This window comes from Mytilus edulis, chromosome 2 (assembly GCF_963676685.1).
Source record: "Mytilus edulis chromosome 2, xbMytEdul2.2, whole genome shotgun sequence".
NCBI classification, from domain to species: Eukaryota; Metazoa; Mollusca; class Bivalvia; order Mytilida; family Mytilidae; genus Mytilus; species Mytilus edulis.
In genome coordinates this window covers 97,157,969-97,174,087 of record NC_092345.1, presented here as the reverse complement: position 1 = coordinate 97,174,087, position 16,119 = coordinate 97,157,969, and the positions used below count along the sequence as shown (strand labels likewise).

At 32.0% G+C, this 16,119-nt stretch overlaps 1 protein-coding gene across 1 annotated transcript in view; it reads right to left on the bottom strand.

Moving 5' to 3' along the window:
* LOC139513593 (mucin-3B-like) overlaps window positions 1-16,119 on the bottom strand; it is a 282,396-nt gene that overhangs the window by 199,729 nt on the left and 66,548 nt on the right. Inside the window, exon 51 of the mRNA XM_071302236.1 lies at window positions 14,560-14,698. Within this exon, the coding sequence (XP_071158337.1) occupies window positions 14,560-14,698 (139 nt within the window). The remainder of the gene's footprint in view (window positions 1-14,559; window positions 14,699-16,119) is intronic.

Sequence of the window (16,119 nt, the reverse complement as noted above, 5' to 3'; positions counted from 1 at the left end):
TGACGGCAGAAAAAAACGGTATCCAATGGACTATGTTCACCCAGTTGGATGACCTAGACTTTGCAGATTACATTGCTTTGCTGTCCCACAACCACCAACAAATGCAGGACAAACTAGCACAGCCTACAAAGTCTGGTGGTTAACACCTAAGCTTTAGAAAAAGTGGACTCCTTCACATACCTTGGAAGCGTAGTCGATAATCTCGGCGGTTTAGATAAAGAAGTGGCAAAGCTAGAACTGCGTTTAATATGATGAGATCAATTTGAAAAGCAAAAAACATCACTCTCAGGACCAAAATACGCTTGTTCAACTCAAATGTAAAAACCATTTTCTTATATGGAGCTGAGACTCGGAAAACAACAAAAGAACCTGCTTCAATAACTTCAAGTCTTCATCAACAACTGTCTCAGGCGCATCCTTAACATCAGATGATGGCATGAGAAACCATCAAACCGAGATTTGTTGGAAAAGAACAAACAATCCCCAGTTGATGAAGAGTTGAAAAAGAGAAAGTGGCGACAGATAAGACACACACTGAGGAAGCCAAAGAACAACATTTCAAGGCAAGCTTTACAGTAGAACCCACAAGGAAAGCGTAGCAGGGGCAGACCAAGATACACATGGAGAAGGAACGTTTCATCAGAGATGGAGAAAGAAGGGTACAAGTGGCATGATCTGGAGATGCTAGAAAAAGAACAGAACAAGATGGAGAAATATCATTAGTGGCATATGCTTCACCAAGGGGCAACAGGATTAAGCAAAGTAAACACAATAAATTTAATAGACCAAATGTGCGTTCCGTCTACATAAAACTCACCAGTGACGTTCAGATCAAAATAGTTAAGAAAGCCAAACAAGTACAAAGTTGAAGATCATTGATGACCTTAAATTAGAAAAGGTTGTGCCAAATACGGCTAAGGTTATCTATACCTGGGATAAGAAAATCCTTAGTATTTAAAATAATTCTTTCTTTTGCAAACAGTAAATTTATAAAAATGAAGTTGTGACTAACCACAGAATTAAAACGAACACGTAAAACAAAATAAGACAGCTCATAAAAAGGCATAAAAGAACCATGATTTGTCACCGACTGGATAACGCAACAAAATGATGTCATAGGTAAAAGTTTGATATAGTTCAAAACCAGGTTTGTAATAATGGTATTTAGTGTATAATATAAAAAAAAATATTCAATATAGAATTGTGTTAGTAATAATATAATTAATTGTATTATCTAGCTATGTTGGTGTTTTTCAAACTATAAAACAAATAAATAGTAAACGCTAAATTGCGCCAAACTAAAATGTTATAAATAAACTGGGTGATTGATTGGCACTGGTTTTCAAATGAGATTGATTGTCGGTTGCCATTTAATTCTTATATCCTGCTATCTTCTAGACCGACCTTACTTCAGGCAACTTGCTAGCTTTTAAGGTAACTGTTCACATAATGATATATTCCGTACTCCGATACATTACTTGAACTCCGAGCCGAATAGTTCAAATACAGCATGCTTCGCCAATAAAAAGTCAATATCATTTCTCCTAAAGTCTTTGGTTTGTCCAACGGGTACTTTTAAGGCAAACAGACTACCACAAGACAACCCGGTGTATTACAACCACTTATGCGCGTAATATATATATATATAGAAACATAACGTCAATATACTAAAATACTTTTGAATCATGTGATCGTACTTATCAATGAAAAAAGAAGAATGGTTCACCATATGCAATATCAGGCCTGGTTTTTTTTTTAATTCTGAGCCATTAAAAAAGAGAGACAAAAGATACCAGAGGGACAGTCAAACTCATAAATCGAAAATAAACTGATAACGCCATGGCTAAAAATGAAAAAGAGAAACAGACAAGCTTATTAATCTGGTTTTAAACATTTTTATGTTGAACAATTTTTTGAAGGGTCAGTCTTAACCATGCGGTTAAATGGTTAAAGAACATTTCATCCGGGATGAAAAGCATGTTTCAGATATTTTCAAAATGGTTTCTGCATTAACATTTTCTATAACCGTTGCGTTTTTGTTTACATGTTTCAGGTTGATTTTAACCAGTAATTAGTTTAAGTATATAAAAAAATAGGCCTATAAAGTTTTATTTCATGTTTAGTCCTTACTAAATGACAACAATCAGATAGTTCATTCTTTTTGCTTCGCATCACGGTGCGGAGCTATTAGTTTCAGTCGAAATACACGCCATCTTGAATAAGTTACTTATCACGTATATATATTCATTGGTTGCATTATAATGAGGCTGAGATTTGACAACAGCTATTGGCTTAAATGAGAAAAAGAATTGCAGACTTTTCTCGTCCAGAATAAGACATTAATTAATTTAAGAAAATTAACTTTGTGTATTTCAGTTCCGATCAATTGTCATTAATTTATGGTTCGTTTTACTATGCATACATTTCACAGATAAATGTTACTCTGCAGTTTGCACGATCTGCTTTGCTAAACAATGTTCCTATACAATGTTTACAATAGATATAGAAAGATTTGGTGTGAGTGCCAAAAATGCTATACTATACAATGTTAACAATAGATATAGAAAGATGTGGTGTGAGTTACAAAAATGCATTATCTGTATTTTATAACTTCTGACAACACAGGCAAGAAGGCACACTTTAGGAGTCGTGTCTTAATTTATAATTGTTTTCATTTTCAACAATAAATTTAAATTGTTTTTTGGTGTATAACGCACACTCTTAAAATACATCCATTTTATATCAATCAATATCTAAAAATACCACATTTCAAATACTAATTTAACATCACATGCACACATATAACCTTGAATTAGGATAGAGCGAAGCAATCCACAGCTTTTTAGAAAGCTAAAACTTGTTGTTTATTAAGATTCCACTAAAGTCAAAATATAGAACACTGCATAAACATCAAAACTTTGCCTGTATTTTTCAACCTAAAATGAATAAAGTCCTTAACTATGGGAACATATGTTCATTTAAACATACTTAACATATACATACTGTGTAAATTGTAAAAAAAACTTGAAATTGTTTTGTTGTGGCCAAACCAGTTTTTGGGCAAACACTAAGTTACCAAAAATCTGGAGGCCTGCTAGACGACTTAATTTGTTCAAAATTGGTATGAATGAATACTGTTACATGTAATGCAGTACAATGCTATTTTTATTTTTAAAATGTATTGATTTACGACTTTCAGTTAATTTCATGTATCTGAACGAATATCGAAGGTACAATACAGAAATTGGACAAAAATTGAAACATATTTATGAGGCAAATAAACATTAGCTTGAACTGAATTACATTTAACAGTATTCGTTCATACCAATCTTAAACAAATTAGGTCAGCTCGCTCGCCTACAGATTTTTTGGAAAATGTAGTGTTCACCAAGTATGTTTATAAAATGGCCGTATTTTCACCCAAAATTTACTCTGAGTACAGACAAACCTGCGCATCTGTAAAAGTTTTCAGGCATAGCATGCCCTAGATAAATAAATTTCAAATATGTTTTATGTTTTAGAAAAATAGAAACTTACCAGGAGTTTGCCGTGCACTTTTTTTCATTCCTCCAGAAGGTGCCAAAATAAACTAAGTTGGGAAACAGGTTTGAGAACTTCCCCACAGGTAATAATTGAAGTGAGCTGTATTGCTTTACATGGACATGAGACGGACAAGAGATACCTGACAATAATTGGTTATTTTAACTGTGTACCTGAGTGGACCATATCAAGGTAAACTCAACTGTTTGTTAATTTTATCATCTTCTGCAGGGACGAAAAAAGTGTACGGCAAAATCCAGTTAAGTTATGAATTTTCTAAATCCTACAATGCATTTGAATTCTGTTTATCTAGGGCATGCTATGCCTTAAAACTTTTCCAGATGCACAGGTTTGCCTGTACTCAGAGTAAATTTTGAGGTGCAAATACGGCCATTTTAGCCATAGCGTCCACATGAACCTTAAATGAACATAATATGTTCCCATAGTTTAGGACTTTATTCATTTTAAGTGGCGAAATACAGGCAAAGTTTAGATGTTTCTGAAGTGTCCTATAAAATGACTTCAGTGGAACCTTAAGAAAAATAATTTTAGGACAAACAAGTCAAAAACGTTACTAACCTAGCAACCTTGACGCAACTTTAAAATAAATGCATTGAATAGAATTGTAACGTGTACACAGGGTAAGCGTGTCTGTTTCTATTTTAGAATGAGTCTGTGTACACGTTACATACTGGATCCAAAATGTTCTAAATATATAACAAATAATCTTTATTCATATATTAACGTCAATGAACCAAAATATATACAACTGCTCTTTGCAATCTCTAATAAACTATCTATAAACTATTCTACTTAAAATATATACACTCGTACAAATTTGTCCTGGTTCAGGAACAAACTTGTCCTAATGGTAGAATAATGTACCCCACGTGTTTACACGCTTGTCTTTGTTCTGTTGGTACAATTATGTACCTAACAAGGTGGTCACACAGACTCGCATTTGTTCTATACCATACAATACGGTTCAGCTTGTAAACGTACAAGTCCGTATTTCTAACAGGCACCAACCTTTTCTTTATTACACTTAGTAATATTATCTAATATATACGAGCCAGCGATCTCGTATATCTACGTACCGTACTTCAGGTCTTCGTCTTCTATCGTATGACAATCGACCATGAGTTAGGAATCTCTTCTCTTTATATACCCCGATGGAGGCTGTACCATTCTTGAAGGAGGGGTGTTCTATAAAAGTGCCTTCTTACAAGTATCTGAGTTTCATTAGGAACACCTCTTTACATTTGACCTGACCCAAATTTTACCCGCGAAACATCTTACTCTTTTCTATATTTATTAAAGTATTATACAAATGTATAAAATGAGGCATCTGCCAAACAGTAACTACGGTAAACTATTGAACCTATGATACAAAATCATCACAGAATAAGCTTTAAATACTTTAAGATGGAACTAAAAAAAACATGTGAAACTGCGAGCTACTGCTCACTGATGATAACTCCGCTGCAACTAGATAATTTTAAAAGTGTTAAAAACGAATTCAAATCAGTTGCTGTATTTAAAACTGTTTCCAGTCACGTTATATAACAAGTTTAATAAAATATTTAAACATTATTGTTTAGGTTATATGTTAGTTCTATATCATCATGTAACAAAATTTGTCATTAGCATCTACAATATATATATAGATCATTCATGAACCTTATGCCTTTCATGTATCAAGATCTGTAAAATACAAATACTCGTATTGTCAACTTTGATAGAAGGATTTAACCCGATTAATTCTTTTCTCACATGAAATGCATCTCACGGTTGAAAAATTCACTTCTTTGTAAATAAAATGAGGTGCGTTTAAATTTGAAGATTATAATTTTCATCTGCTCATAAATTAATACTTTAAATCAAACAAAGAAGAATGCTTTGGAAATATGTTTCTACTTGGAGTCATCTTCTAACAAAAATCGTTAAACCCATATAATACGAAGAGACAACAGCTGTAATTCAAAATGTCATTCAGTCCCCTCAGACTAGGAGACTTTTGAATAGCTTCCGAATGAACTTTCGAAGTACCATTATCACATGAAAAATTATTGATATCACTTTGTATTTTAGTAACATAAGATTTTGGTAAATGAGAAGCTGAAGTGACATAAAGTAGATCTAATTTTCCATATATTAGTAACTGAATTTTATTTGCATGTATCTAAACTAGTATTAAATTCAAATTGAGGGTTTTTAAGCTATATCTGCCCATTTAATGTGAAGGGAACCATCTCTGTTGAATTAATTTTTTTTCCAATTCATGTTGCTTCGGTTTTATATATATAAAAAAAAAAACATTTAGCCACGAGCACTATGTTAAAAGATTTTATTAAAACTTGCACAGAAAATACATCTTTCAAAAAATAAGTGGTATCATCAGCTAACTAATTTATTTCAGTGTCCCCATTTTTTATGTCAGATATTGTTTTCATGAATACGTATTGCCATCAGTTTCACGGCCAAAATAAATAAAGAAAGAAAATAAGGACACCCTGGTCTAACAGGCTCTCGACTTTAAATGAATTATAACTAAATATATTACTTACTACAAGACTAGATATATTGAGTATATTTTTAGTTAAAATATTTAAACCTGCTGCTGTTTATTCACCTTTCCGAAGTCAGATTGAGAAGCCAGTTGTTCAGGTGATTGTCGTTTGTTGGTGTGGTTCATGAGTGTTTCTCGTTATTCGTTGTTTATATAGATTAGACTGTTGGTTTTCCCTGATTAAATTGTCATTTTCGGGGCCCTTCATAGCTTGTTGTTCGATGTGAGCAAAGGCTCCGCGGTGACCTATAATCGTTAATTATATATACATTTTTTATCTGGATGGAGAGTTGTTTACTTGGCACTCATACCACAGCTTTTTCAAAATCGGCTAGTAATATATTATTAAAGACATGGATAATACTTTAATGTAGTGAACAGTATGATATCAGCAATTAATTGTATATTATTTCGTCTTCTCGCAGCCGCGACCGGGTGATATTTCTCAAATGTAAGAGTTGGGTACCTTGTGTTAAATTAAATTTGAAAATAGAAGATTTGGTATGATTGCCAATTGCCAACAACTATCCACAAGTGACCAAATGACTTGGAAATTAACAATTATCGGTAATCGTACAGCCTTCAACAATGAGCAAGGTCCATGCCGAACTGTCAGTTATAAAAGGCCCCGTAATGACAAAAGTAAACAATTGAAACGAGAATACTAACGGCCTAATTAATGTTCAAAATGATTACCGAATAACAAATATGTTGCACAGCAACAAATGACAACTACTGTATTACAGGCTCCTGACTTGGGACAGGCACTTATGTGGCGAGGTTAAAATAGTTTTTTGGCGCCAAACCTCCCAACTACCAGGCACAGTGGTGCAAAATAAAAAAGAAATCAGTTTAACATGGTCTAGATTAATCAGAATAGAAATACATCTAACAAAGACACAGAGAGGAGTAAACGTGTACGGGTACTCTCACATCCACTCTTCAGAAAGACAATAAACATACAGATCTGAGAACTCTCGCAGCTTAGTGACAACTAGTTCATAGCCAAAAACAACAAATGAAAACAACCATGTATCTAAGTGTAAAAGTAAAAATAATCAGAGACAACTGCTGTGTTGAGAATCAAAGTTAATTATACTTTATTTCGTATTTTGATACATTTGCACAACTCAGCTTTTGCAAGGTCTAGGTCATCGCTCTTAACACGAGTAAATATTTTCTCCGCATTTATGAGCCCAAGTCAAACAGGTGACAAAAAGGGTGTTTTGCTCTTCAAAAAGAACGTACTAGAATAATACGAAATGAAACGTGAATATAAAAGTTTCATTTATTGGGGAAACCATCGTCAGTGTTTATCATTTTCTATTGGTATGCTTTTTACATTTATTTATCGAAGATTATGGTTAGATAATTTCTATAAATATAAAACATAGCAATTGAAAAATACATTTATTTTAATCAACATTGCGTAGACTGAAAACCCAAGATGACGGGTGAACGGTTATGAGGGTTGACAATGTTGAATGTCCAGACATTGTGCGAGAAAATATTTCACGAAAATACAATGCTTCTGGCACTAAGTCGTGTCAGACCCTTTAATAGAACATAAAGGAATATGGAGGGAGGAAACGTACACGTACACGGGACTTAATCACACACAAAGTCAAAAGTGAATACATACAAAAAATTTAAATTATCAATGGTCACGGTTTTCATTTCTATTCTTAATCTTGATAGTCGCTGTAGGGTTTTCAACAATGAAAGAATCATTAAGATAGGTCATAGGTATATGTATCCCCGAGACGGAGAAGATAGGTTTTTTTTTATATATGTTTTAATAAAACAAGGGAAAAAATGGTGTCAGCGAACTTCTTGCTACAAGTAAAAATAAAAAAAATCCCTATCTGTCCAGTATAAATTTGTTACTAAAAGAGTTATCTCCTCTTAACCGGCATAGTTAAAAAAATGATTCTAAAACACATATGTTTGGTATTTGTTTAAATATTTTGATAATGCAACTTTTCCTCATATAGATAAACAGTCTAATCAATAAAATTGCACATCTGTCTACAAATTTGGAGATTTGAGTAAATAACCAGACTGATTGGTTACTGCAATAGTACAATCCAAGCCTAACGAACATATAATTTTTTCTGTCTCTTGCCATTTCAACATTACATTACAGTAACTTATAAAGTCCCTATATTAATGCTTATATATAAACTCACGAGTTGTTGTATATGTTCCGGACCATATGAGTATTTGGACCATACGCGTATGGTCATGACCATTTGCGTATACTCATATGGTCCGATCATACGCGTATGGTCGGACCATATGAGTATAATACTCGTTTGGTTATTAACGGGCCGGACCATATGAGTATTTGGACCATATAAAATGTAGGTATTTATTTCAAATTACAAAATATGATGGTAACATAACAATTTGTTAATTTTATAATTCAAAAACTACGTAAAAATTAAATATTGATACCATAGTTAGTTTTCAGCTCTAGTTACATTCTTACATGTAGGCTTGGGTGACATTTACTTCCACACGGTATCATTGCTTTTTTGCATTTGCAAGTCTTGGTTGTGCACGATCCTTTTCGTGTACATCTTTTGTTTGAGAGTGTAAAGCTAGTATTTTTTGTAGCTGCGTACAGTGATACCGAAGTCTTTGGTCATTTTGATGTCTATGGTGTTTTTAAAACGTTCTAGATCTCAAATATCGTAAATATGACTGCAATACACCATATTCACAAGACATTTTAAAAAAACTATGCTACTTTCCAGTGACTTCTTGTGTAACAGTTCAAAAAGAAATTTTTGAAATTTAATTTTTTAAGTCGACATATTCAAAGTGCCATTCATTCGTAATAAAAAAAATCGGTAATGACCATCGGTAATGACCATCAGTATAAAATGTGTTTATCATAGTTTTGACAATTAAGTAAAATTAACTTTGTGAAACTTCTAATTTTTCTTTAGCTAATCTTTTTATTATAAAATAATAATAAAATTACCCAGTATATGATAGCGTCTTTTTAATGAACGGTCATACCATATGAACAGTTTAGAAGTATTAAAAGTAAACTGATACAGAATGTTAATTACCTCGACCATACGCTTATGGTCCAAATACTCATATGGTCCGGAACATATATACACTGGTTATTATGGTGGAGGATACTGTTCATTCATATTTTACAGAGGATTTATTGTGTTTTAATGTACAAATACTGTTATAATTAATCGGTCTCATCCGAGTGCTCCTAAACAGGAGGGATTACTAAAGAAGAAGAAAAAAAAGAAGAAGATGACGGTATACTATAAATCTATCTTAATACTTAAGCGGTACCTAAATTATAATACTGCACTGTCACTATATCTAAATTCAGTCATAAATAATTCACCCCAAACACAATACAAGACAAGAACATAACAGAGTATTAATGATTATAAGAATTACGATTTTTGTTTTATATATTGATCTTTTGATGTTGTCCCTAAACCTAAGACTTTTAAATTACAATGACTCTATATATTTTGCTTTGAGATTAGAATATTGTCGGAATTTTTTTTTTTTAGAAATGCACGATTTTGTGTCATTTCTTATAAACTGAAATCCGCTACACTCTATGAACAAAGTGTAGTAGTCGGTCGAGAACCAGCTTATTTCTTTTAGAGATGTATCGTAACCGTAGTATATTTGCTATTATATATAAGATAACGAAAAATCTTGAAAAGCAAGATTCAAAATAGAAATAAACATACAAAAGGTTACTGTTAATGATTTGTCCGCATAAAGGGAAAATCCGAAACACCTTGTTGGTTGAATTATTAGGGTAAAATACCTTTTTATCCTACCTGCTTTTTTACGTTTTGGGTCAAATTCTTATAAAAACATGATGATTTCCTTAGAATACGCAATAATTTTGTAAATATCCGCCAAACGAAGTTTTCAAAGACACTTTAATTTAAGATCCAAGTCGGAAAACGACATGATTATCCGCAAATTATATATAATATATATTTTCAATCTACAACTAAGGAAAGTAATTTAATCAAAAGGACCAAGGTCACATGACGCAAATCATAAGAATAAAGTACCTATGACTTTGTGTTATAAAAATATGATTTCCTTATTATACACACATTGATAAAAATCTAAATTTTATTGTTGATGACAGTTTGATGGAAAATTGCATGTTTATGGCAAATTTCGAAACTAAAGACATCGCTATAAAACAAACGAAATAATTATTCTTTATATTTGGCTTAATCTGTTTATGCAAGTCGCGATTTTTGGCTATCTTCAGGCGTTTATCAAGTACTGGTATGTTTAGAAATAAACAATTATGTTGTTAAGATCTTCTTTAAGTACCCACTTGGGGCTGTAATACTTTGAATTTTATTAAAAGATTGAATGATATTTTTTTTAATTGACCCTTGTGTGAAATAAATTCAAAGGAAACTGCCCCTACCCCTTTTTGGTGATAAATAATTTAAAAAAACTAAGATCCCAACTCTTCCTATAAGTTTTGTGAAGGAAATAAAGCTTTTCATGTATTAATATACATGTATCCTTGGCTGTCAAATCTATTGTTTTGAGCTTTTCTAATGAAGGCAAAGACAAGCAAGTGACAACTGTGCTCCGTTTCCTCCAACATTCCTTCTCACTTTTTTGTGATCACATATGCTGCGACTTCATAGATTTTACATATAAAACTTAATGTGGTTGCATATAAAACATAATAATGAAAATTCGATTACAGACATGTTTCATAATTGTTAACATGCATTATGATACATTAATTGACAAAATTACACAGATTTTGTTTATATATATATATATATATGAGATATTAATCTAATCATTCATTTTTTTACTTTATCATATACATGTACGTAATCGATTGTATTTCTTATAGTTTCCCCCTATTTATTATGTTTTTTGTTTCTCGTTGTTTTTTGTTATACCAGATCTAGGCTAGTCAAATACTAGTATTTGGAAGTCAGGTTTTCACTTTTTGTGTGGCATTATGCATGTCTATTTTATATTATTTATTCAGCATCTTTGCTTTTTTTTCACAATTTGACACCTATAGATAGACCGACGCAATACAATTAATGAACGACTGTAATATTTTTTCTGTTTGTGAAGAAATAGCAAAACAAATGTGGGGCACACTGAATTACCCGAGTTAAATTTCAGACGTTTTCCGTCTTAAATGGAAGTGGCCGCATTTGTGTTCATTCTTAATATTTAAATGTAAGTTGTATTTGATGATATTAAATAACATATACAAAAAAGTTGAGAATGAACACGGATGTGGCCACTTTCATTTTCAAAAACCATCTCAAAAGTGACATATTGGCAACTTCATCAAAAACTACCTTGATAAAAAACTTTAACCTGAAATTTGCACTGTCATTTTCTATGTTCAGTGAAATTGGGGTCAAAACTCTAATTTGGCATGTGTACTAAGTTTCAAGTTGATTGGATTTCAACTTCATTAAAAACTACCTTGACCAAAAACTTTAACTTGAAGCGAGACAGCGGACGAACGGACGAACAGACGGACGGACGGACGGACGGACGAACGAACAAACGGATCCACTAACCAGAAAATATAATGCCAATCTACTAGCGTAGGTGTGGCATAAAAAATCTCTAGATATATATTAGTATTACATTTTACCTAAAGAAAAAGAAAAACAATTTATCCTTTGGTCCTCACAAACTATGACAGTGCTATTTCATTCCATCCATTGAACTGATCATTACCTATGTTTTACATTAAATTCATTATAAAAAGTGAACTCTTCTTTAAGTTTGAATATTACAATGGGAAAGGATAATTTTGTATGGTCACTCGAAAGTGTGAATATGTTCTAAATTGGTCAGGCTATAGTTGGTCATGTTCCTTGGGGTTAAATATTCATAAAATATGACCAAGTATTGTCTAATCTATAATTATATATAAGTATTGAAAGCCGTAGGCGTAGCCGAGGGTTTTGGATGTTCATAAAACATAAAGTATTGTCTGACCAATTTAGAACATGTTTCACACATTCGAGCGAGATTACAAAACTAGCCTCTCCCATTGTAATTATAAATCCTTATTATGAGCTCACTTAAAAGTTAACATGGTAAGAAAAAAGGATGTAAATGATTTAATGACCAGTTCAATAGATGGAATGAAACAAAAATGAGTTTGTTTGTGATTTCTAAAAAGGACGAGTTATTCAAAATTGGAGATTTCTTCTGCTTAAGGTAAAACTGGAGATTTCTTCTGCTTCAGGTGAAAAGTATTTAAGTGTCACTCTATATATATACAATGTAAAGACAACAGTAGTAAACCGGTGTTCAAAAGTCATATTCGAATGAGAGAAACCAGTCCGGGTCACAAACTAAAACCCAGGGTAACACATCAACTATAAGAGAAAAACAAAGTAACGACAGGAAAACCGACGTGCAACACCAACACACATAGAAATAAACTATTTGTACTTGGTACAGGACATTTTAAGCAAACATGGTGGGTTGGACGTGGTTTAATGGCTAGCCAAACATCCTGCTTTATGACAATATTAAAAAATGTTGCTAAAATGACAACACTACGTGACAGATATACAGCACAAACACACACAAGAACATTCAGATCAGGAAAACGCACGAACAAATAATATATTATTCAACACAAAATGAAAACCTCAGAGCAACACCAAACATATTCCATCATCAACAAACACCACAGGATATTAAAAAATAGTGACGCACTTACGTAACTTACATGCAATCTTGGATTTATACAATTATTTTGACAATATTCGTCCAAACAATTTTCATGTCAATGATGTTATGGAAAGGCAATTTTATAATTATTTGGGCAACAAACGATAAGACATATAGACAATAATAGTGCATTGACTGGAAATATCAACGATATAAGGATGAGGCTTAGAAACGGGGAAATGCGAGGCTGTGCCGAGCTATTTCCCCGTTTCGGGCCGAATCCTTATATCGTTGATATGTCAAGTCAATGCACTATTATTGTCTTTATACTGCAATCTAAAAAAAACATTTTCAATTGTTGTTTGATGCGTTTGGCATGTTAAGGTTATTTATTTGATTTAAATATTTGGGGAAATCCCCTTTAAAAAGGCCTCGTATCATGCTCACGGAGAAATTTTCAACACAATGAAATGTACATTTACCTGTTGAAACCCACACTCGATGATGAACGAAATCATTTGAGTATGGACTAAAATATCAACCATAAGCATAACAAATTAATGATTTATAGGTTGCAAACAAAAAATATTAATAAATGAAATATGTTTTTCCAATAATTGCAAAAGAAACAAGGTTGAGTCGTTCCACGCATCGTTGTATGCATTGGAACCAAGAACAGGTTGAAGAGGTCGTATGATTTATTAAATGTTATTTCGGCAACTTCTATTTAAATATTCACGCGGAAAAGAAAAGTGATATCGGGTCAGTGACTGTATATGACATAGAAATATAGTCAATGCATTTTGACTGCTCAGATAGAACGAGTGCAGTATAAAACATATTATTCAACCGAAACCATAACAGAATACATGAATACATAAATTTTGGATGTACAAAACACCGAGACAGGTCGTATAGCAATGCAAGTTCACACTCGGTATAACAGTTATACTCGGAAATAAATCACTTCGGTATTTAATATATATTATCTACAGTAAAATTCGGCTGATTTTAACAGATCATTCAACTGTTGGAAACAAAAACTAGGTGCTTTTGTCGTTTTACATATCTATGACTTGAATATTATTATACCAGTAAATAATTAATCAACCAAAAAAGGGAACTTGTGATATAAAACAATAACAATTGAAAGACAGGTGTAAAAAAAAACAGTTCAAGCTCAATACAGTTTACTTCTCAGAAGATTTTTAAAGTAATTGCAACTTGCCTTAAATTATAAAATTAGGAATGGAAATAGGGAATGATTATAATAATGCATGTTTAACCCACATAACTAATGTTTGGGTTTGGTTTTTTTTCTATAAGCTGTGAAATATTTTTATCATGCTAGAAACTAGAAAACTACGAATTTAGGAATGTCATTCTTTAATGTTGAAATTGAAAAATAAAGAAACTGCTTCGTACGACTTTTTGACGACAGTGAAAAAAAAGTATACAGATAATAATCTTTCGAATAACCGTAAATGCGACTGCATTAAAAGTCATTAACTAACACATGTAACCACTCTAATACTGAGGATTACATTACACCACAGAAGCATCACTCTTTGTAAAAATATACAATGATTGCAGTATGCGGTTAATGACTTGAAACACTAGTATCTTGATGACTAATTCATCGCAATAGCTATTGATAATCCTCAGGAAAGAACAGCCAATCGTATGGTATCTAAGAATGAAATACCTACCGACAATTGTTTCTGATTTTTTATCAGTACACTTACCAATTTCATAACATCCATAGATCTGAATTTGTAAATTGACTGGTTGGTATGTGTTCTCTTTGTCTTTTGGAGTGATGTTTATTTGGACTTTGTTGACATTAAGATGTCCATTATTATAAGCACTTTCAAGTACTTCTATCTGCAAGAAAGAACAGTTGTTTAACCGTATCATAAATATTTATTCATAATATTGAAAACTTTGAAACAACCAAAGTTCGATTGTTTAAATATTCACCACACACTCTTTCCATCTCTTTTACAGTCAAAAATTGGATCTGCAGTGTTGTTTGTCCCTTTTTTTCTTCTTCTAACAAGAATACGTAAATATTTTTTGAAAAAAATCGATTGCTTTGAGGGTACAATAATTAGATATAATATTTCAGTAGACATAGTAGAATGCTTAGAGGATATGTTATATATAATATTGTTGATATTTAAAAAAAAGTATTTAATAAAGCCTGTTAGTATTGATATTCAGTTATATTATTTCTAACCAAAATCCACTTGAATGTAGAATAAGAATCATATTATTGGAAATCCGCTGACGGTACAACCAATATGCAAGTTTTATAAATCTATATCCAACAATTCTTCATTATTAAGGAATCGTAAAGATAGATATAAAATGTTAATTAACCTTATATTACTGGTGTTACGGCTGGTCACATTTTCAGGAAGTTTTGTTTCTAATAGTTTTAATATGGAGTTATTTTGATAATCTATACAAAAGATGTAGCTAAAACTTAGATGACTTTTTAAACTACATAAGTATATATATATCATATGTCTTTTCTACCAAAAAAATCAAACTTTATAATCAATAATTGTATATTTAGAACATACATTCGGCTAATGTATTTTCGGTTGAAAGAGACACGATTCGTGTAAATCGAAGACAAACGTGTATATTTTTGTATACATAAAAAAGGGATAACATGTATCTGAAGAGTACGTTGAACCTCATCAACTGTCAAATTTGGAGTTTATAATCAGTATCTGACTCCTAAAAACAAACAGACACAGCGTTGATGCGTATAGTATGACTTGGTACAGAAACACAATGGGATTGGGTTTAACTTTGGCATGTACAAAACCCCTCTTGTTTGCCTATCTTAACTTTATTTGAAAAAAGTATTTCAAACAATAACAAAACATTCACATTGCAGCTGTCAATAGGATGTCAACAAACTTGACTAAGAAATTATTAACGGCACATATTCTTAAAGGAATGGTCTTGAATGCGTTAGATGTATAAACATCCGTCAAAGGTAGCTTTAGTTGATGGTTTGAAACTACCTATCTTTTAAACAAAATTAAGTCATAAATCACCCCAAACGAGTCTCTTTACAAAATAAATTGAAAGTCGACTGTATTTGTAAGAAGCCAGTATGTTGTTAAATTTGCTAGACCATAGGAAAAGAGAACTTTTACTGAAAACTGATTATTTTTATCTTTTTCCTTTACAGTTGATTGCTGCTGAAATGAATGAGTGTTGTTTTGTCTATTAGCGACATTTTAGTAAATGTTATTTTCTCATTGAAATGATACATTTAAAGATAA